Source organism: Eschrichtius robustus, chromosome 13 (assembly GCF_028021215.1).
Source record: "Eschrichtius robustus isolate mEscRob2 chromosome 13, mEscRob2.pri, whole genome shotgun sequence".
NCBI classification, from domain to species: Eukaryota; Metazoa; Chordata; class Mammalia; order Artiodactyla; family Eschrichtiidae; genus Eschrichtius; species Eschrichtius robustus.
The window spans coordinates 1892918-1916242 of record NC_090836.1 but is presented as its reverse complement, the minus strand read 5'-3'; the positions used below and the strand labels follow the sequence as shown (position 1 = coordinate 1916242).

General features: G+C 39.4%; 1 protein-coding gene across 1 annotated transcript in view; it reads left to right on the top strand.

The window, feature by feature from the left end:
- Positions 1 to 23325, top strand: part of ADIPOR2 (adiponectin receptor 2) — a 52604-nt gene that overhangs the window by 5696 nt on the left and 23583 nt on the right. The window contains exon 2 of the mRNA XM_068559916.1: positions 16631 to 16883. Within this exon, the coding sequence (XP_068416017.1) occupies positions 16713 to 16883 (171 nt within the window). The 5' untranslated portion in view covers positions 16631 to 16712. The remainder of the gene's footprint in view (positions 1 to 16630; positions 16884 to 23325) is intronic.

Sequence of the window (23325 nt, the reverse complement as noted above, 5' to 3'; positions counted from 1 at the left end):
TTGCAGCGAGCAGGGACTACTCTTCTTTGCGGTGCACGGGCTTCTCACTGCAGTGGCTCCTCTTGTTGCGGAGCCCGGGCTCTAGAGCACAGGCTCAGTAGTTGTGGTGCACGGGCTTCGTTGCTCCGCGGCATGTGGGATCTTCCCGGACCAGGGCTCGAACGCGTGTCCCCTGCATTGGCAGGTGGATTCTTAACCACTGTGCCACCAGGGAAGCCCCAGTTAAACATATCTTGCAATGATGTGTTCTGTCTCACTGGGAGATGTGTTTTGTTCTGATAGCATTCTTTTGAAGTTGATTTAGAATTACTTTAGGCAAAATCTACATTCTGTAGTTGTTCTTTCTAGTACTTACCCCTTAGACAGAGCTGCTCACCTGTTTAGATTCCCTGTCTAGTCCTGGAAAGCAGCGTGATTTTGCCATCCCTGTTAAAAGAATCTGGGCGACTGCCCAGTAGACTATATATTTCTTGACGATGAGGAGCATGTAACTTTATTCATATCTGTTGTAATCCTGGTGGTGAGTAAATGTTATATTCTTTTTAAAACCTGAATTGGGGCTTCCCTGGTGGCGCAGTGGTTGAGAATCTGCCTGCCAATGCAGGGGACATGGGTTCGAGCCCTGGTCTGGGAAGATCCCACATGCCGCGGAGCAACTGGGCCCGTGAGCCACAACTACTGAGCCTGCGCGTCTGGAGCCTGTGCTCCGCAACAGGAGAGGCCGCGATAGTGAGAGGCCCGCGCACCGCGATGAAGAGTGGCCCCCCACTTGCCACAACTAGAGAAAGCCCTCACACAGAAGCGAAGACCCAACACAGCCAAAAATAAATAAATAAATAAAAAAAAAAAAAAAAAAAAAAACCTGAATTGGATTATGTTGTTTTGGGCTTACTGCTGAGTGAAGTGCTTTAACTTTGTTAAAAATAACCTTTTCAAAGTCTTTGTGAAATGTAAACTTGAAAAATTGCAGCACAGAATTGTCATCTTGGTGTATATTCTCTATGTTATCCCTTTTTTTTAAAAAGATTTTTTTGATGTGGACCATTTTTAAAGTCCTTATTGAATTTGTTACAATATTGCTTCTGTTTTATGTTTTGGTTTTTTTGGCTGCGAGGCATGTGGGAATCTTAGCTTGCTGACCAGGGATCGAACCCGCATCCCCTGCATTGGAAGGCAAAGTGTTAACCACTGGACTGCCAGAGAAGTCCCTCTGTATTATCCTTTATTTCTAAAATGAGATAAATAAGAGCGATTGACATCCTAGTCCCTGTTTGTAAGGAAATAATTAACCAAACCTATTTAATAAGAACATTTGGTATTCAGTTTTGGAAGTTAAGGAATGGATTAATTAGGGGATTTGTTTCATGTAACCCATGGTTTTGAATTTGCTGTATTGGGGTATACCATGTGTTAGAGAGGATGTGTGCTGCCTAAATGGTATGCTTGGCTTCAGTAGACATTGTGAGGCTCCAGACAGAAGGAGAAGGGAAGCCAAATTCAGGAAACTGCCAGGATATCTTCAGCCATGGGGAAAATACCTGTGGGAAAGGACACTTCAAGTATTTAAATAGAAGACCACATACACACACAAAAAACACAGAACTTTCTTTATATATGACTTGTAATGTTACATGTTCTTATTGGATTTATGAATTTTCCACAATATCCATGCACAGGAAAACAAAGCATACAAAGCAAAATGGTCCTGAAGAGAAAGAAATAATTAGCTTATTAAATTTTGACCAACTTCACGTTTTCTTTTGTATACATTTTTTTGTTAGTATATTAGCTAATTATTTTTCACTGGTAGCATATTGACTTTAATCCTGTATGTTCTGAAATTTTAGTGTCATGAACATGTATGCATAGTTGTATTTGCATACCCATTCCTTTGGTCCAGGAAGAAGCAATGGTGGTGAAAACTCCTTAGCATGGTGGAACAGAAAGTTTATTTTTATTTTCTTGGAATTTATTTACATTTTATTTCATTGCAGAATTTCTGTAACTTAAAAGAGCCAGAAATATAATAATTATATATATATACTAAAGAAAAATGAGGAAAAGGAGAAGGCATATATTCTTTTCCCAAGTGGCAGCATAATTCAATGACTAAGAATAAAATTTGGATTTAAATTTTCTTGGCAGCCGAGATAAAAATGGAAATGTGGTAAAATACATAGCACTGAACTGGAAGGAGGAACAAGACCAATTTTCCAGGGATAAATCTTCCCTTGATGGATTTTAAGGAACTATTTAAATTGGGTGTTACATAAAGCTTTATTTTATTTATTTATTATTGTTTTGGCTAGAGGCCCTTGTTAAAAAAATGTGAGGATGATGCATTAACGTTTCAAGCCAATGAAAGAAATTTTATATGGAGCAGTTGGTTTGAATTTAGGCTGCAGATGTGTGTTTTAGTTGGCTAATACAGATTTTTTTTTTTTTTCTTAACGTATTTCAAACATACGGGAGAATACAGAGACCAATATAATTAATCTTCACACATCCACCATACAGTTATATCAGATCTCAGCGTTTTCCCACACTTCCCTGTTTTTTTTCTTTTTTTAAAGAAAAACCTTTCACATACAGTTGAAGCACCTTCTTGGGTTACGTTTCACTTTCTTCCCCGAAGTAATGATATCTTGAATTTGGTGTTTCTAATACCTGTTTTTATATAATTACTACATAGGAGTATATTCAGAAACAGATCAGTATTATGTTTTGGGTATTTTCAAACTTTATATAAGCAATATTCTACCTACTCTGTAACTTGTTTTTCATGAAACAAGTTTTTTTAGACTCATGAAATTGCTGATATTTTTACCATTTTTGACCTACAAAAATGGTAGTTTCATATGGTTCATCCTATAGTCATCACTTTTATCTGCTGTATAGTTGTATTATTATGCGAATACAGCCAGTTTAAATTTATTTTCGTGTTGCTAGGTATTTAGGTTGTTTCCATTTTTCCTGTTTTAAAAACAATGCTACATTGAACATTCCCGGTTAGAAATCCTTGTGCACATATTTAAGATCTTTGGCAAGTTTTTCAAACTGCATGTTGGGAACCATTAATCGGTTATGAAACCACTTCAGGAATTAAAATAATTTAGAGAAATATCAGGTTGTTTTGCAGTAAGGATTAAATGTTTTGTGAAATTTGTGTGTGTGTGTGTGTGTGTGTGTGTGGTTACTAAGTTTGAAATGAATTCTCTGGTGTAAATTACCCAGAAGTGGAATTACTGGGTTTGAGGTTATGGGAATTTAAAGTTCTATCAGATATTGCCAAATTGCTTTTCAGAATTGAGTCACTTTGTGTTTTTTTAGCATGAGAATATGAGAATTGCTATATCTAAATCCTTATAGATCCATGACATTGTCAGATTTATTACATGTCTACAAGTCAGATGAGTGTGAAATGATATTATCTTAAAATTTTTCTTGATTAATTATGAGATTGAGCATGTTGAAATGTTGAGTGACTATTCAGATTTCTGTTTCTTAGCTGTCTGTCCCTCTCTGTCTCTCCCCCCCCAATTGGGTTGTCCTTTTAAAATTGCTTTTAGGAGTTTATGGCATATCCTGGTTATGTCTGTGAAATGAATTGTAGGTATTTTCTAGTCTGTGTGGCTTATCTGTTAACTTTTTATATGGTTTGTTGAATAGAAAGGATTGTCAAATCTGTCATCATTTTTCCTATTGGTTTGTGTCCTTGGTGCCTTATTTAAGAAATCTATTCCATACTCCAAGGTCATTTAGGTCTCTGCATTTCTTTCTAAACGTTTTAGAAATTTGGTATTTTATATTTAGATCTTGATCTTGCCTGAAAAAATTTTTTTTGTATATGGTGTGAGTCAGGGATCTAATTTTTTTATATGCATAGCCAGTTACCACAGCACTGTTTAACACTGTGTTTTTAAATTTGAATTGTAAATCTTTTGAGCAGTTTCTGGTTCAACACAATAACAGCCTTTTTGTCATTCATCAGGTTGCTTCAAATGTTCAAGTTTGTGACTTCTGGGCCAGAGTAATTGATTGGTGGATTACTTGATCCAGAAACAGAACCTAGAGGAGTAGATAAATATAGCACATTTTGTAGATCTCATCCAAATGTCATTTCTCTCAACCACTTTTTAATTAATTAATTTATTTATAAAATATATTTATTCTATTTATTTACTTTTGGCTGCTTTGTTTCTCTGTTGCTGTGCATGGCTTTCTCTAGTTGCAGAGAGCGGGGGCTGTTCTTCCTTGCAGTGCGCAGGCTTCTCATTGCGGTGGCTTCTCTTATAGCAGAGCACGGGCTCTAGGTGCACGGCCTTCAGTAGTTGTGGCTCGCAGGCTCTAGAGTGCAGGCTCAGTAGTTGTGGCTCACGGGCCCAGTTGCTCCGCGGCATGTGGGATCTTCCCGGACCAGGGCTCGAACCCGTGTCCCCTGCTTTGGCAGGTGGATTCTTAACCACTGCGCCACCAGGGAAGCTCTCAACCACTTTTTAAATAGAAGCTAGGTTTCAGACAGTTTGAGGATAAACTTTTTTTTTTAAATAAATTTGTTTATTTGGCTGCGTTGGGTCTTTTTAAAAAAATTTTTTTTTAAATTTTATTTATCTATTTATTTTTGGCTGCATTGGGTCTTTGTTGCTGCGCGTGGGCTTCTGATTGCAGTGGCTTCTCTTGTTGCGGGGCACAGGCTCTAGGTGCATGGGCTTCAGTAGTTGTGGTGCACAGGCTTAGTTGCTCCATGGCATGTGGGGTCTTCCCGGACCAGGGCTCGAACTCGTGTCCCCTGCATCGGCAGGCAGATTCTTAACCACTGCGCCACCAGGGAATTCTGAGACTTTCAGTTTTGATTTTAGAATTATACATGTAAATTTGGATCTTTCTGAAATGTCTGATAGAAATCGCTACAAATCTCTTAATTTAAGAATGAAAACTATTTTTGTTTCCACTTAAAAAGGGTTTTTAGTCTGAGAAGAGTTGCTGTGAGGTCTGCAGATAGTTATATATTCTAGGTTTGTTTGTTTTTTTTTCCCATTCCTTTTCTTTTACACTTGTGGTTGAAAGAAGACCTTGTGGTTTAGTGGAATTTAGTGATATTGGGAAAGGTTGTAGACACAAGTTTTATTTGTAGATTTCTGATTGTGATATTGAGAAAGATAACTAATCACTTCTTGGTTTCTCCATCTGCAGCATTGTAGAAACTAAAAACAAAAAAGAAACTTATGTTGTGGAGGGTATTATGCAGGATGAGATAGGGCCCTGAATGACTGTTATTTACTTATGGAGACAGGTCTTTACCAAAGTAGGGTTTTTGATTTTGCCTGAAACATTGACTGTACAGATCAGATATTTTACCTGGACAGATTTTATTTCTGAAATAGTTGGAGCAAGAGTGTGGTTATATGGTATTATAGTGCAGATGATTTATGAAAGGAAGTCTTTGCCTAATTTACATATTTTGGTTTAGTGTAGATATGACAATTTATATATCATGGGCTTGTCAGGATTTCTCTGACTATAACATTCAGGACTGTTGTTCCTATCATGTACGTTTGCATTTTTGTGTACTGTTCTTTGTTTTAGAAACTCAGGGTTACTTATAGATCTTGGGAAATGGAAACGACCATTGTAACATGGCTATAAGAGTTGTATCAAATCCCTTTTTTCTTTTAATTAATTAATTTATTTTTGGCTACATTGGGTCTTCGTTGTGCGCGGGCTTTCTCTAGTTGTGGCGAGTGGGGGCTACTCTTCGTTGCGGTGCGCGGGCTTCTCATTGAGGTGGCTTCTGTTGTTGTGGAGCACAGGCTCTAGGCACACGGGCTTCAGTAGTTGTGGCGCGAGGGCTCAGTAGTTGTGGCTCGCGGGCTCTATAGAGCACAGGCTCAGTAGTTGTGGCACACAGGCTTAGTTGCTCCACAGCATGTGGGATCTTCCCAGACCAAGGCTTGAACCCGTGTCCCCTGTATTGGCAGGTGGATTCTTAACCACTGTGCCACCAGGTCCTCAAATCCTTTTTATAAAGGTGTTTTTTATCCGTGACCATGACCAGTGGCTTTAATGGACTATTTGTGCCTTTAATGAAGCCCTGTAACATGGTGGTAAGGTATGGTCTTTGGAGTTAGATACAGATTTGAATTCATAGTCTCCACTAAGTTTGTGTCATTGATGACTTATTTGATCTCCTTTAGTGTCAGTTTCTTCATCTGTAAAATGGGACCCCGTTTCATAAGGATAGCTGGAGGATTAAATGAGATGATGGGTGAAAGTCCAGCTACTTAGCCTGGTTCAAAGTTGGCTCCCGTAAGTGTTAAGCAGCAATTCACCTCCCTTCAAAGAGATAACATCATGACCATGACCAGGAAAAATGGAACCACTTACCTTTGTGGGAGGCAGTGTTGTATAATGGAGAGGGCCTAATCTGGGTACTTCTTGCTTCTCTATTTTGTAACTTGTATAACCTTGAATAGTCTTACCCTCAGTCCTCTCGTTTGTAAACAGAGATCATAACTATCTGTTAACAGGCAGGGTTTTAAAGTTAAATGAGAGTATGTATAAAAGCTCACTTTATCTGGCACTTGGTGAGTATGTATAAAAGCTCACTTTATCTGGCGCTTGGTAACCTCTAAATTAGCCTCTAAACTTTTAGAGTGATAGGCAGTAATACTGTGCTTCTGAAGCAGGTCTCAAGACTGAGAGAGGTAGGCTTTCACTGGCTTTTCCCCCAACTCTACTTCACAGCATAAGATTTGCCTGATTTCTTCTCAGGAAAGTTGGTCAGTGGGGTTGGGCAGTAAGTTAGAAGAGGTTCCTTGTGATTGTACTTAAAAGTTGCCCTACTTCATGCTAGGAAAGAAAGTAGTGTAAATGATACAGAGTGTTGCCTGTCTTTATAGCTTCAAAATAATCTTTAAAAAATAAACTGCATTTGATTTGAAATGTTTCTCTGCACTTACATCAGTTAAGACTTTATGAACATGAACGCGTGGTAGTGCCTGTCTTAGAAATGTAGGTGTTGCTCCTTCTCAGTTATCAAGTGTATCGTTTTTGGAAGAGCTGTATCAGTTAGTAACATATGTTGGGAACTTTTCCCATTTTATCAGTTATTCTTTTCCCAGTTATCAGGTTTTTTTATTGACATTTTTCTACTCAGAAATGTTTTGAGTGTTTGGGAAGGATTCCAATTTTAACCAATCATTTTATTGCTTCTGGTATGTGGCAAGGCTCCATGATCCTCCCCATTTCTTTTTTTTTTTTTTAAATTATTTATTTAATTAATTTATTTTTGGCTGCATTGGGTCTTCGTTGCTGCGCACGGGCTTTCTCTAGCTGCGGCGAGTGGGGGCTACTCTTTGTTGAGGTGCGCAGGCTTCTCATTGCGGTGGCTTCTGTTGTTGCAGAGCGTGGGCTCTAGGCGCGCGGGCTTCAGTAGTTGTGGCACGCGGGCTCAGTAGTTGTGGCTTGTGGGCTCTAGAGCGCAGGCTCGGTAGTTGTGGCTCACGGGCCTAGTTGCTCCGCAGCATGTGGGATCTTCCCGGACCAGGGCTCGAACCCGTGTCCCCTGCGTTGGCAGGCAGAGTCTCAACCACTGCGCCACCAGGGAAGCCCTCCTCCCTATTTCTTGATTGTTTCTTCATATTTTCAACATCGCTGTAAAGTACAGTGTACTGTCAGTGTTAACTCCTGGTTTTGTCACTTAAGTGCTATCATGCATTTATTTGAGAACAGCTTATGGTTCATGCTAACATCGAAGGTTGGGGATAAGAGCATTAACTTGGGTGTTAGATTGATTAGATAGATTAGATTGCCACTTATTACTATAGTTATCTCAGGCATGTTATTTATAACCTCTCTGGGTGTTTTGTCATTTCCAAAGTGGAGGAAATAATTGTACCTATCCTCCAGGATTGTGGCAAGGATTTAAAGAGATAATCCATGGGAAATGTTCGTTGCATGTAGTTAGCACTCATTGCATGTTAGCTGTTCCTGTCATTCTCCCTCCTCCTCCTCATCATCATACAGCAAAGATTTTTAAGCTCCTTTGCATCCCAGACCAAGCTTGGTGTTGTGGATACAAAAATGGGTTCCAAAAAAGGCTCCCTGACCTTGAGAAGTTTTGCATTGCAGGAGGGGAAGACAGGCACATAAACAAAGAAATGCAATAAATTCTGACAAGTACTATAATAGAAACATTAGTAAATGAGAAGAATAAAGGAGTTAGTGTTAGGTGCCTGGGGAAGTCAGGGAAATTAGTTTCTGCCTATGAACTTACTCTTGAAGTGTGGGTAGTCATTCCCCACTTATTTATTCACCAGATATTTAGTGAATACACCTACTGTGTGCCAGAAGCTATTTTAGGTACTGGGGATATAGGTGTAAAGAAGATATATTGGCTTGGCCAAAAGGTTCATTCGTTTTTTTCCATAAGGTGGCTCTAATAGCACTTAGTTGTCTTCAACTTCATTCGAAACAATTTTGTTAGATTGCATTGTGACAGCTGACGTATCAGTGTGCATTTAAAAAAAAAAAAACTTACCCAAATTGGTGAATTTTTGTGTAGCCATTTTAATATTGCAGATGGAAGAAAAAAAGCAACATTTTCGGCATATTATGCTTTATCATTTCTAGAAAGGTAAAAACACAACTGAAACGCAAAAAAAGATTTGTGCATTGTACGGAGAAGGTGCTGTGACTGACTGAACGTGTCAAAGGTGGTCTGCGAAGTTTTGTGCTGGAGATTTCTCGCTGGACGATGCTCCACGGTCGGGTAGACCAGTTGAACTTGACAGCGATCAGCTCGAGACCTTAATTGAGAACAATCAACGTTACGCCACGAGGGAGATAGCCGACATGCTCAAAGTATCCAAATCAAGCGCTGAAAATCATTTGCACCAGCCTGGTTATGTTGATCGCTTTGATGTTTGGTTTCCACGTAAGTTAAATGCAAAAAGCCTTCTTGACCATACTTCCACATGCGATTCTCTACTAAAACGTAATGAAAATGTTCCATTTTTAAAACAAATTGTGATGAGAGATGCAAAGTGGATACTGTCCAATAATGTGGAACAGAAGAGATCGTGGGGCAAGCGAAATGAACCACCACCAACCACACCAAAGGCTGGTCTTCATCCAGAGAAGGTGATGCTTTGTATATGGTGGGATTGGAAAGGAGTCCTCTACCATGAGCTCCTTCCGGAAAACCAAACGATTAATTCCAACAAGTACTGCTCCCAGTTAGACCAACTGAAAGCAGCACTTGATGAAAAGCATCTGGAATTAGTCAACAGAAAACGTGTAATCTTCCATCAGGATAACGCAAGACCGCCTGTTTCTTTGGTGACCAGACAAAAACTGTTACAGCTTGGCTGGGAAGTTCTGATTCATCCGCCGTATTCACCAGACTTTGCACCTTCAGATTTCCATTTATTTCGGCCTTTAACAAAATTCTCTTAAAGGAAAAGAATTCAATTCCCTGGAAGCCTGTAAAAGGCACCTGGACCTGTTCCTTGCTCAAAAAGATAAAAAGTTTTGGGAAGATGGAATTATGAAGTTGCCTGAAAAATGGCAGAAGGTAGTGGAACAAAAGGGTGAATATGTTGTTCAATAAGGTGCTTGGTGAAAATGAAAAATGTGTTTTTTATTTTTACTTAAAAACCAAAGGCACTTTTTGGCCAACCCAATATAGTGTCTCTTCTTTCAGGAGTTTTCAGTCTAGTGAGAATAGACCAGTAGTAAGTAAACAAAGAAATAAAAATACCAGAGACAAGTGCTGTGGAAGAGATTAAAAGGTGATGTGATAAGGAGTGACTGAGATTATGTGGTCAGAGAAGGATTCTTTGAGTAAGTGACCCTTAAGTTGAGACCCGCATGTGAAGAAGGAGCCCAGCCATGGGAAGATCTGGGCAGTGAGCATTCCAGGCCTTGGGAACCAGGTGACATAGAGCCGTTTGAGCCTTTGGAGTGTTTGGGGAGTAGATGGGAAGTCACTGTGGCTGGAATGTAGTGGGCAAGGGGGAGAGTGGTACAGAATGAGGCCAGAGTTAGGGGCTAAGTCATTTAAGGTTTTGTAAGCCAGGGTAAGAGGTCCCTTAGGTGTAAAGGAAAGCCATTGGAGGGCTCAAAAAGTAAGGGAGTGAGTTTTGAGAAAGATCTGCTGCGACCGCTGTGTGAGGACTGGATTCGGAGGATAAGGGGTGGGGTGGGTGGGTGGGTAACAGAAGTGGAACCCAGGAGACTTTACTGGCTGTTGTATTAGGACAGGTGAGAGATGCTGGTGGCTTGAACCAGAAAGTAAGAGTGGAGGGAAACAGGTAGATTTGGGCTGTGTGACCCCTCTCCCCCCATCACTGTAAAGCTTTTTATGTTCTTTCTTTTTTTTTTTTTTTTTTTAATTTTATTTCTGGCTGTTTTGGGTCTTCGTTTCTCTGCGGGGGCCACTCTTCATCGCGGTGCGCGGGCCTCTCACTATCGCGGCCTCTCCTGTTGCGGAGCACAGGCTCCAGACACGCAGGCTCAGTAATTGTGGCTCATGGGCCCAGTTGCTCCGCGGCATGTGGGATCTTCCCAGACCAGGGCTCGAACCCCTGTCCCCTGCATTGGCAGGCAGATTCTCAACCACTGCGCCACCAGGGAAGCCCTTTATGTTCTTTTTTGTTTTTGGCTGCGCGGAGCGGCTCGTGGGATCTTAGTTCCCTGACCAGGGCTTGAACCAGGGTCCTGGCAGTGAAAACACCGAGACCGAGTCCTAACCACTGGACCGCCAGGGAATCCCCATGGTAAAGCTTTTTTTTTTTTTTTTTTTTGGAAGAGTTAGGTGGTGACTTTTATTCCAACCTCCCACCCAGAACAGAAGGTGAGGCTTTTTGAAGTGTTAAGTTTAAGAGGTCCAGCCCCTTTCCTTGCCAGTTAATGTGGTAGAAATCTGCCAGCAAGGTTCTCTAAAGATTTATAAACCAGTCAGGGTAACACATCTAGTACTTATTTTTAATAATGATTTGTAAAGAGAAAAAATGGCTAGTATTCAAAAGAAGATCTGCTGCCTTTAATATCCCTGCTGGTCCCATTGTTGAAATAAACTGTTCCATCCTAAAAAAATAATCTCGTTTCATTATTAGTAGTTCAGATTTGCATCACATATTTTACTTCACATTGACGTCTGAAAGAAGAGGTCATGAGGGGCATAACATACTGATACTTCCACGTAGAACATTCTGTGCCACTCAGGTTTCCAATCAAGGAAGAGCATGAACTTGATACCAGAAGTCTCATTAACCATGCACTAACTTCAAACACGTACTTCAGTGTGGAATGACAGACCACACTGGAATAATTTCAGTATACAACTTTCAAGTCACTTTGAAATTGGCTACTTTCAACTTAGAGGAAGCCAACAAAATCATGGGACATATTTTGCAGCCTGTCCTCTACCACTGAATAATCTAATTATAGAACTAGAAAGCGATGCCACTAGACTCAGACTACTTACTGCACCCTACTTGCTGTGTCCCAGTTAATACAAAGGGACATTATACCACTGGCCCTTAGAATTTGAAGACTTAAGGTCCATGGCAGTTGGCAAGTCTTTAGAGAACCTTGCTGGAAGATTGTATCACATTAACTGGCAAGGAAAGGGGTTGGACCTCTTAAAATTAACACCTTAAAAAGCTTTACAGTGATGGGGGAGAGAGGCCCTCTGGGTGCTAGAATGTTGTTTGTTGCTGGTTACACAGCATTTATACTTTGTCAACTTTGTGTCCTTTGTGTGCTTTTCTGAATGTATTTTTTACATCAATAAAAAGTTTACTAGACAAAGAGGCCATATAGTACTACAGTATATTTCCACCCCCCCCATTAAAAAATGTGCAAAATACACAACATAAAATTTACTATCATCAACATTTTTAAGTGTCATGTTGTATATCCATGTTGTTGCAGCCATCACCACCATTCATCTACAGAACTCTTCTTTTCATCTTGCAAAACAGAAGCCATACCCGTTAAACGGTAACTCTCCATTCCCTCTTTGCCCCAGCGCCTGGCAACCACCATTGTACTTTGTATGAATTTGACTACTTTAAATAACCTATGGTGAGTGGAATCATAAGGTCCTCAGGTTCACTCAGGTTGTAGCTTGTGTCAGAACTTTCTTCTTTTTTTGAGGCTGAATATTTTCTTGTATGTATAGACCACATTTTGTTTATTTGTTTATCCATTGGGCTGCTTTATCCACTTGGGCTGCTCCACATTTTACCTATTGTGAATAACGCTGTAATGAACATGAGTGTATAAATGTCTCTTCAAGACCCTGCTTTCAATTCTTTTTTTTTTTTTAATCAGGTTATTGAGAATTACGCTTTCTCAAACCTGTTCATTGTTTTTTATTTTATTTTATTTATTATTTATTTATTTTTGGCTGTGTTGGGTCTTCATTTCTGTGCGAGGGCTCTCTCTAGCTGCGGCAAGCGGGGGCCACTCTTCATCGCGGTGCGCAGGCCTCTCACTATCGAGGCCTCTCTTGTTGCGGAGTACAGGCTCCAGACGCGCAGGCTCAGCAGTTGTGGCTCACGGGCCCAGTTGCTCTGCGGCATGTGGGATCTTCCCAGACCAGGGCTCGAACCCGTGTCCCCTGCATTGGCAGGCAGACTCTCAACCACTGCGCCACCAGGGAAGCCCCCTGCTTTCAGTTCTTGTGAGTACATACCCAGAAGTGGAACTGGCTGGGTCATATAGTAAACGTATTTTAATTTATTTGAGGAACTGCCGTACTATTTTCCACAGCTTGCCTGCTCTTTTAAAATTGGGGGCAACATAAAAATTAAAATTATGAAATAGGTGAAGTAATACATTGTACTATAATATAGTCTACCTTTGGCGGGAAGCCCAATATAACTGATTAAATATGACATAAATAATATTAATTCCTTTTCTTCTGTTTTTCCTGTGGAGAATAAGACATTTATTCATTCATACAAGAAACCTTTACTGAATGTCTACTGTGTATCTGTTGCAGTTTGGTTCTCAGCAGTGAGCAAACAGAAACCCTTGCCTCATGGAACATGCAGACAAGTACTGGTTTTTAGAAAATACCTTTCCTGGGATAGAGCTAAATTTCTAGACCAGAAGTATCAAACCATTAAGTTAGCAGTTTGTTCAGGTAGAGGAAATTGCTTTTGAGGTACCATTTAAGCAACCTTGGTGCTTTTAAGCAACATAATAATTTACCTTATGCAGTATTATTTGAAGGGAAAGTGAAGTCTAAGAAGTGTGAGTTTTAAATTTTCCATTGCTTTCCCACTGGGAAGGAAACTTGGTGTGAGTACATTTGACTGGGAGTCAACAGATGAGGGTCCAGTCCTGACTTTAACATCTAATATTTGGTATTCTCCTGGGTTTTTTTTACTTTGATCCTTACCCCTCCTCAGTCCTTTATATAACTTTTTTTTTTTTTAAAGGATTTTGTCCTGTGTTTATTATTATGCTAGTATCACTTTTCTTTTTTAAAAATAAATTTATTTATTTTTGGCTGCGTTGGGTCTTTGTTGCTGCGCGTGGGCTTTCTCTAGTTGCAGCGAGCGGGGGCTACTCTTCGTTGTGGTGCACGGGCTTCTCATTGCGATGGCTTCTCTTGTTGTGGAGCACAGGCTCTAGGTGCGTGGGCTTCAGCAGTTGTGGCTTGTGGGCTCTAGAGCGCAGGCTCAGTAGTTGTGGCGCACGGGCTTAGTTGCCCCGCGGCATGTGGGATCTTCCTGGACCAGGGCTTGAACCTATGTCCCCTGTATTGGCAGGCAGATTCTTAACCACTGTGCCACCAGGGAAGTCCCTAGTATTATCACTTTTAATCCTGGTAATCCCTAGTTCTGTTTTCAAGCTTATTCTCTCCTCTGAATTCCAGATTTATGTTTCCTGGTGCCAAGTGAACATTATTTTCACTTCAGACACCATTTCTGAAAACAAATTCATTCTTCCTCTGCTGTGAATTTGCTTCTCCCCTGGATCATCAGTGAATGGCATCCTCTATACGCTCGGCTGCTTGAGCAAAAAACCTGCGTCATCTGAGTTCTTTCTTGTCCCTGTTCTCTGATTTCTGAACAGACCCTGGAGTCCTTGCCTTGCATATGCTGTTTTCTCTGTACAGAATACCTTTCCTCTACTCTGCTTGGCACATCCCCATTGCTTTTGGGCAGAGTTAGTGACGCCTGTGTCTCTGCTTCTAGAGCGTGTGAGGTCAAGTTTCCATTTTACTTCTTTTGTTTTATAGTTTCATATTTGATCATATGTAGAACAGACTCTGTCTACTGGGAAGAAGCCTTAGCAAATTTAAAAATAAGTTATTTATGCCAATACTTAAATTAGTTTGTGAAAACATTTAAAAAAAGTAATAGGGTGCATGTTAAGCAATTTTATACAGAAAATGAGTCTCTTTTCCAACGGACACTGCAGGTATAATAATTCATTCAATAAAAGTATATTTAATCTAGATATTGGGGGCAAGAGGTCTTGCAACCGGTAGAGGAGGTGTAGGAATTGAAAAACTCACGTTAGTATTTTCTTTCTTTCCTCATCCCCACTGGCCACTCAGAGATTTTAAAAGACCTTAGATCTGCCCTACTTGCAGAAAATGCACCCGGTTGGGTTTGTGTTGGACTTCTATGTCTATTGATAAATTCAGAGCACCTCTCAGTTACTTGTTCCTTCCTGCCAGCTGTTTGTATTGGATTCCTTTCTTTTCTCTTTTTTTTGAATCTTAGTTCTATGTAATATAGCGTAGTATTCTTAGAATCCTGACCAACGAAAAATTTCTGAGGAAGTAGAATAGAGATGAACTCTTCTGGTTAACAGATAATGGTACTCTGAAGGCCTAATTTCCATCTCCCATCTCACTTCCTGTTACTGTTAAGAATCAGAGCAAGTTAAAGCCTAGTTCCGAATACTTTCCCTGTTTTTTATTCTTCTTAGCAAGAAAATAATTTATTCAAGTACAGCTGGACAGTTCATTGTTCCAGCTACTCTTAGAGATTAATGGCCTTGGATAAGTTGCCTAATCTCTGAGCCTCAGTTTCCACATCTGTAAAATGGGAATCAGATACCTCAGAGGGCCATATGTAAGAATTATGTGAGATATACCATCTGTAAATTCTCTGGTACAGAATTTAATTTTGTTAATCCACAGTAAATGTTAGCTCCCTCTTCCCTGAAACAAAGTGAAATGGTGGGTGTGAAACAGCTTTGTAAATAAATATAAATCACTAGCATTGTTTCCTCTTTCAGCATTGGGTATTAATAGCATAGTTTATAATCTCATTATTATAATATGCTGGCTCAGGCCCTTATGTGATAGGCACAGGCCCAGATTTGGTGATCCTTAAAGACTGTGTTTGTTCTTGTTCTAAAAACTTGAGAGAACTCCTACAACAAACTCAGATGATTTATGAAACTAACAGTTGGCTAATTCTTAGTCTAATTCGGACTGTTGAGCTAATTCTTAGTTTTGTGTATCCACATATGAACACTAAGTGCACCTTTTACCCTCTCTTCATACTATCCAGGCCCTCCCACATTGCCCCACTCCTCCTCTGCCGCAGTAAAAATGTTGAATCCCATGGGATTTATGAGCATAACATGTACCTTGGCTGCTTCCTGTTTTTGTCTTTCTAGTTGGATTGGCTGTGATAATCACCTTATTTGGATATGTAACTTAAATCTCTAAAATAAGCTTTTGTCCTGTGAGTTATGAGGTAGAGGGCCAAGGACTTGAAATTATTGAACTCCTAGGAAACTTATGTGATCCAGTTTAGAGAAATATTGATGATCTCTGAACGTGTTTTTACCACTTCAGGACATTTAAATATCATCTGTCATGTTCATTAAACATTTATGTGTGTAGCACTTTCTGGGAACTCAGGGATATAATAGGAGTGTGCTCTTGCCTTCCAGAGTAATCTACTTGGAGTTCAAAGCAGCTCAAAAATACTGAAATTTCAGACATTAAGCAACTTAAATGCAAAACATAACCAATAATATGTGCCATGTCAGTCAGAGACATTGTCTTATTTCATAAAAGTATGGTGAATTTTGGTTTCCCCACCTGTGAAGTAGAACTCAAAATACCCTGAAGGGTCATTGTGATGATTTAAATGAGATTGGATATGTACAACCTAGTTGTAGTACATAAAATCCACATATATTCTTTCTACAGTTAGGTATGTGTTTAATTGAAAAAGTATTAGATGGCATGTGGTAAAAACAGTGCAGGCAGAACGAAATGAAGAGTAAGCCTTCTCACTCCAGACCCTAGGTTCTTCCCTGTGTGCCTCTGGACCAAGAGCACAATTTCAAATAAATAGGTATTCTATGTACACATGTATACTTATTCACGATTTTATACTTTTATAATGTATAAGTGGGAACATTATACATGTCGTCTTTGGTATCCTGCTTTTTTCATTTAAAAGTCGATTTTGGCAGTCCTCTTTATCAACAAATGTAGGTTTTTTAAAATACATTGTTATTTTATTCTTAATGATTGCAGAAAATTCTAGTTTTAGTGTATAATAAATAATACGACATATGTCTTCCCCTTCCCCCATCACTCATTCAAATATGTTAATTCAAAACTTTCTCTCCTTAGGGTCAACTCACTATCCTAAAAGTCCATCCTCCCAAGAAGAAGGAACAGAAAGACCTCTTTGTAAGAAAGGCGCGGGTATCCCATGAACGAGACAGCAGAAAACCGACTGGAGTACAGCAGGACTCCAGAGCCAGATATAAGGCTCAGAAAAGGGCACCAACTTGATGGTACAAGGAGAGGTGACAATGACATCCACCAAGGAGATTCGGAGCCTCTTGTAGAGGCATCTGTCCTTTCTTCCTATCATAAAAAAGTAAGTTAAAGTGGAAGGATGGTAAGTAAAACAAATTTATGGGAATGTAGCTGGAGGAAGGATATTAAAAAGAAAGAGTACGGGGACTCTGCTGGAGAGAGGATGGCGTTTTGAAAAGGAACCCTGAGCACATCTGTAAGATTTTGAAGTCTCTTATTCTTAAGGTAGCTAGGAATTAGTTATGCCCTTTCTGCTGACACGTAAAACCGTACTTAAGCTGCTCTATCTTATTTAAGAAAGGAAATGGGTTTTTGTAGTTACCATATATCCTTTATAATTCAGCCATGATTTAGTAATGACATTATCGTTTATATTTTCGGAGAAATCCTAATTGCATGCTGGAACTACTTCTCAGAGTTTATCTCCAGTGCATACCTTGGGAGCCAGTAGAATTCTGGGAAAATAATCTAATCTTTCCTTTTACCTCGCAGAGAAAAGAGCAGCTTTTAAATGATTCAAGCAGCTATACCGAGAGCGCAAAGGTGTAAATATCTGTGAGCAGGTCCCAGTGTCATTGTTAATAGACATTTTGCCGTGTGCTTTGGAACCTTGCAATTGTGTAGCACGTTCAACGTTGTGCTTCTAGTACGGTGTTTCTCATACTGTAGGTTATGCCCATTTGTAGTTTGTGAAATTTATTTTGGTACTACAAGCTGTGTTAATTAGACAGCAAATAAAGATATTAAGGTGCATATATGTAGTAATATACATTTAAACTATGTTATTTGATGAAATTGTTTAGCTTTATTTAGATATGTATGTGTTTATAGATATGAATAATATATACATTTCTTACTGTGGGTTGTAGTTAGAAACATATTGAAAGCCTCTATTTGGAACTGCATCTTTACCATCGTAAGAGATAAGCTTATTGTGTGGGTAATAGTGGTGCTGGTTGGAACTCGAGAGGATTGTCTTGTCTTTTCAGGTCTTTTATAAGAATTTCACCAGAGCACTGTAGAAATACAGCCTATTGTGGCAGGAAATTTAAGGTTATTTCTTCTTTTACCCTTGGTAACACTTTGTAAGCCAGCTTCATACTCTTGGCTAGTTGTGCTACATTGAAAGACTATTTGTGTCCCTGTGTGTGCATGTGCCCCTGCATACACAGGGCAGGATTAAAAACAAGATTTGCTTACTATGAGTATAGTGTAATTTGGCCTTCAAACTACCATTACTCTTTTTTTTTTTTTTCTTTAAATTCATTTTATCTGTTTATTTTTGGCTGCATTGGATCTTTGTTGCTGCGCGTGGGCTTTCTCTAGTTGCGGCGAGCGGGGGCTACTCCTCGCTGCAGTGTGCGGGCCTCTCATCGCAGTGGCCTCTCTTGTTGCAGAGCACGGTCTCCAGGTACACGGGCTTCAGTAGTTGTGGCACGTGGGCTCTAGAGCGCAGGCTCAGCAGTTGTGGCGCACGGGTTTGGTTGCTCCGTGGCATGTGGGATCTTCCTGGACCAGGCAGGGATCAAACCTGTGGCCCCTGCATTGACAGGTGGACTCCCAACCACTGTGCCACCAGGGAAGCCCTACCATTACTCTTTTAAAAGAAGTTTGACAGATATCTGGGGTAAGAACTTTCTTCCTTGCTTACAGCTTTGCTTTCTTGTTGATGTTTTACAATAACATGTACTAGCAGCTAAGACTTCCCTATTCAGGCTGAGCAACTTGACTTTCCCTCCACTGCTACTTAGGCCTAAGCAGTTATCCAAGTAGTAAGAACTGTCGCTAGGTTTGGATGAGGACTGGGTTATCTTTTCTTTTTTATTGTAGTAAACACATCACATACGTTATTGCTAACCGTATGCACTTTGTTGTGCCGCAGATCTCTAGAGCTTTTCCATCTTGCGTGAGCGAAACGTCTACCCATTGAATAGCAACTCCCCATTTTCTCCACCCCGCCAGCCCTCGGCAACCACCATCCTACTTTCTCCTTCTATGAGTTTGACAACTTTAGATACCTCATATAAATGGAATCATGTAGTATTTGTCCTTTTGTGACTGTCTTATTTCACTGAGCACAGTGTCGTCAACGTTTGTTCATGTTGTAGCATGAGACAAGCCTTTTTTTTCTACGGCTGAGTAATACTTTATTGATATGTATATATCACTCTGTCTTTATCCATTCATCTACTGATGGTTGTTTAGGTTGTTTCCACCTCTTGGCTATTGTGAATAATGCTGCAAATATCTCTTCAAGGTACTGTTTTTAGTTCTTTTGGATTAATATCCAGCAGTGGGATTACTGGGTCATATGGTAGTTCTGTTTTTAATTTTTTAGGAGCTTCCATACTGCTTTCCATAGTAGCTGAACCATTTTACATTCCCATCAGCAGTGTACAAGGGTTCTGATTTCTCCATATCCTCATCAACACTTTATTTTCTTTTTTGATAATGGCTGTCCTAACAGATGTGACTGTGGTATCTCATTGTAGTTTTGATTTGTGTTTCCCTGATGATTAGTGACGTTGAGCATCCTTTTCATATACCTATTGGCCATTTATATGTCTTTTGGAGAAATGTCTATTCAAGTCCTTTGCGCATTTTTAAGTTGGGTTTGTTTTTGTTTTGTTTTTGTTTGTTTTTTGCTATTCAGTTATAGGAGTTCCTTATATATCTTGGATATTAACCCCTTATCAGATCCATGGTTTGCAGATATTTTCTCCTGTCCTTAGGTTACCTTTTCACTCTCAATTGTCTTCTTTGCTATGCAGGAGCTTTGTGGTATGACATAGTCCTACTTTTCTAATTTTGCTTTTGTTGTGATATCGGTGTCATATTTCTTCATGCCCAGTGTCACGAAGCTTTTTTTTTTTTTCTTCTTTTTTTTTAGGAAATGCTCAACATCTTTAATCATTAGGGAAGCTCAAGTCAAAACCTCAATGTGATACCACTTTACATGCATAAGAATGGTTAAAATTTTTTTGCAAGGGGGACAATTACAAGCATTCACGAAGATGCAAACCCTCATATATGCTGAGGGTAATATAAATGGTATAGCTGCTCTAGAAAAACTGTCATCAGTTCTTCAAAAAGTTAAACAGAGTTATCATATAACCCAGCAATACCACTTTTAGGTTTGTACCCAAGAGAAATAAAAATATACATCAAAACAAAAACTTTATATGTATGTTCCTAGCAGCACTATTTATGAGTCAAAAAGTAGAAACAACTCAAATGTCCATCACTTACTTGATGAATAGATATATTAAATGAGATATATCCATAAAATGGAATATTTTTGGCAAAAAAAAAAAAAAAAGAAATACTGTTACATACTACCACACGGATGAACCTTGAAAACATTCTGCTAAATGAAAGAAGCCAGTCACAAAGACGACATATTTAATGATTCTGTTTATTTGAAATGTCTAGAATAGGCAAATCTATGGAGACAGAAAGTGGATTTGTGGTTGTCAAGTGCTGGGGGGATGGGGAAATGAGGAGTCACTGCTAATGGGTATGGGGTTTCTTTTGGGGTGATGAAAATGTTTTAAAATTGACTGTGTCATGAAGCTTTTCCTCTACATTTTCTTCTAGGATATTTATAGTTTCAGGTCTCACATTTTAATTTTTTTTTTTTTTTTTGTTTGGCTGTGCTGCGTGGCTTGTGGGATCTTAGATCCCCGACCAGATCAAACCAGGGCCCTTGGCAGTGAAAGCATAGAGTCCTAACCACTGGACTGCCGGGGAATTCACTCTTTTAACTTATTTTTAGTTAAGTCATTTTGAATTTGTTTTTGTGTATGGTGTAAGCTGAGGGTCCAGTTTCATTCTTTTGCATGTGGATATCCAGTTTTTCCAACACCATTTGTTGAAGAGACTATCCTTTCCCCATTGTGTAGTCTTACCACTCTTGCCAAAGATCTGTATACGTGTGGGTTTATTTCTGTGCCCTCTGTTCTGTTGCATTGGTCTATATGGCTGTCTTTATGCCAGTACCATACTGCTTTGATTACTGTAGCTTTGTAATATGTCTCGAAGTCAGAAAGTGTGATGTCTCCAGCTTCGCTGTTCTTTCTCAGGACTGTTTTGACTATTCAGAGTCCTTTGTCATTCCATATGAATTTTAGGATTGTTTTTTCTATGACTGGGGTTATCTAAAAGGAAGTGGAAATGTAATAAGCAGAATTGGATGAGGCTTGACTCGGTTATTGAAGGACTGAAAGGCATTCCAGGCAAAGGGAATAGCAGATGTGAAGACTCAGAAGTAAGAAATAGCATGATGCTTTTAGGGAATAGTAATAATGATAATAGCTAACGTGTTTTGAGTATACATTGGTGTATATTGACGTGTGAACCTGCAAAATGTCTGGTATAGCTAGAGTGAAGGGTACAAGGGAGTCGGTTTGTTAGCAAGTGAGCCTAGACGATCGGGGCCTAAAATCCAGATCTTTAGCCTCCCAGTCCAGTGTTCTTCCACCCTCCAAAGTTCTTTCTGAAATGTGTAGTGTTGTGTATTGGTTGAAGTGGATAGACCATTACTTCTAGGCCTCTGGCTCTAAAGCATCAGCTCTTTTAACTGTATTTGCTGAACTTCATAGTTTGTGTTTTGTAACCGTCTATAGATAAAAACACAAAAGAGGCATTTCAAACCAGGTTACCCTTGATCTTTAGTTTTATGGCTTTATTTCGTATCTCTGAGTTTTTAAGGTATTAAGTTGAATAAAGAGAGCAGCCTTTATGGTTGTCCTACTTTTCCTCTGCTCCAAATTCTTTATAAATGGGGACTGGAGCCAACTTTTCATTCATTCAACCTAGGAATTATTTTCTTGAACTGATTTGCTTTAACCAAACTTAATAAGAATGCCACTGTATATTAGTTTATCATAAGAAAGCTGACTTGTAATTAGACTCCCGTCTGCCAGTCACTTCATTTTTTCTTGAGGAGGTCTACTTAGGAAATTCAGTTAAGATTAGAGGCAGTTGCTTTGTGAGAATTTTTTAAAAAACTTGGATGATTTTAAAGGTCTTTTCCATCAATCTTTGATAGAGATAACTAGTCTTTACAGGGTGAGTCTGTATGTTTCTAGGCTGGCCAAAGTGAGTGTTCAGATAGACTGGCTGTTGTACCTCCTCCGTTGGACGACACCAGAGATGCAGTCATCGGTGCTTACTCTTTCAGCTATCATTTTTTGAAGACACCTTAATTTCTGCTAATCCCTGTGTTTGAATGTTAGCTATATCAGCTTGCTAATGCCCTTACTACACATTGCAGATTTCTAAATTTAAGGCTGGATTCAACCTGTCAACTTTCCAAAAAGACCGTCAAAATAACCTGTTGATTTATATAAGTGAATCACTTTGCTGTACACCTGAAACTAACACAACGTTGTAAATTAACTGTACGTCAGTTTAAAAAATGGTTAATAAAAAAAGCAAACAAACGAAAAATAACCTGTTGATGAGACTAAGCGAAGTCTCTGATTTACTGCAGTGAGAGTGAGCATCACTCTAAAGCGTCTTGCTTTAGAAAGGAGAGGCCATGGGTGGCTGTGTGTAGGGTGTGGGGTCTGACTTCTAGTGGTTTAAAGCAGGTCTTTCAATACAAAGATCACATTAACATTGCGCAGAGTTTGTGATAGATTAGGACAGTTGGAGCAAGTCTAGTGAGCAAGTTCTTGCTTGATAAGTGAGTAGGTTTACCCAGTTCAGCAATTTATTATACTAAGGATCTGGTTGAGCAGTCTAATGTTAAGTGAATTTCTGAGAAGTTCCTAAAGCTAACAGCAAAGTTACCTACTGGTTTGTATCCTTAACCTTCCTGGGCAAGGATTTCCTGAACAAATGAAGTCATGTTGTAGAGGGGCCTTAGATCTTAGTCCTCATAATTATGTGAATGCAGGAGCCTCAGTTCTCATTGGCCTCTGTAGGGGCATATACATTTTAATCAAAATTTGCTGTCCTGGCCCTGGGTATCTTACCATTTCCTTGACCTTTATCTTCTAATTGTGGATGGTGTTATGATTGTAGATCTCTGTGGCACTTTGTCTACTGACTTCAACTAGTAGTTAAATATATAATTTATGTCTTGCTACTCCGCTAAATGCACCCTAAGTTTCAGCTGAACTGAACTAGTCTCTTTTCTTCAAAATGGTACTTTTGCTTTTCTCTCTTGACAGTTCTTTTATTTCGTCTTTCCAAAATTCTGTTCCTCATGCAGCCTTTCCCGAGCTCCACACTCCCTGCCTTTAAACTGGCTGTACCTTATTTCTTAGTCATTTACGTAGCTAATTCAGCCCCTTATTAAATTGTATGCCTATGGGAGACAGAGACTATATTTTACTCATCTTTTAAAAAATCCTCCTAGTAAATGTTTATTAAACTGAATTACTCTGTTGAACTGAGTTGGGCTAAAGCAGATAAATGCCCAATAGACTGATGAATTATTTTCATATTAGACTTATCTTTAAGGACTTCCGTCTTTATCACTCTGGTTCTCTCTT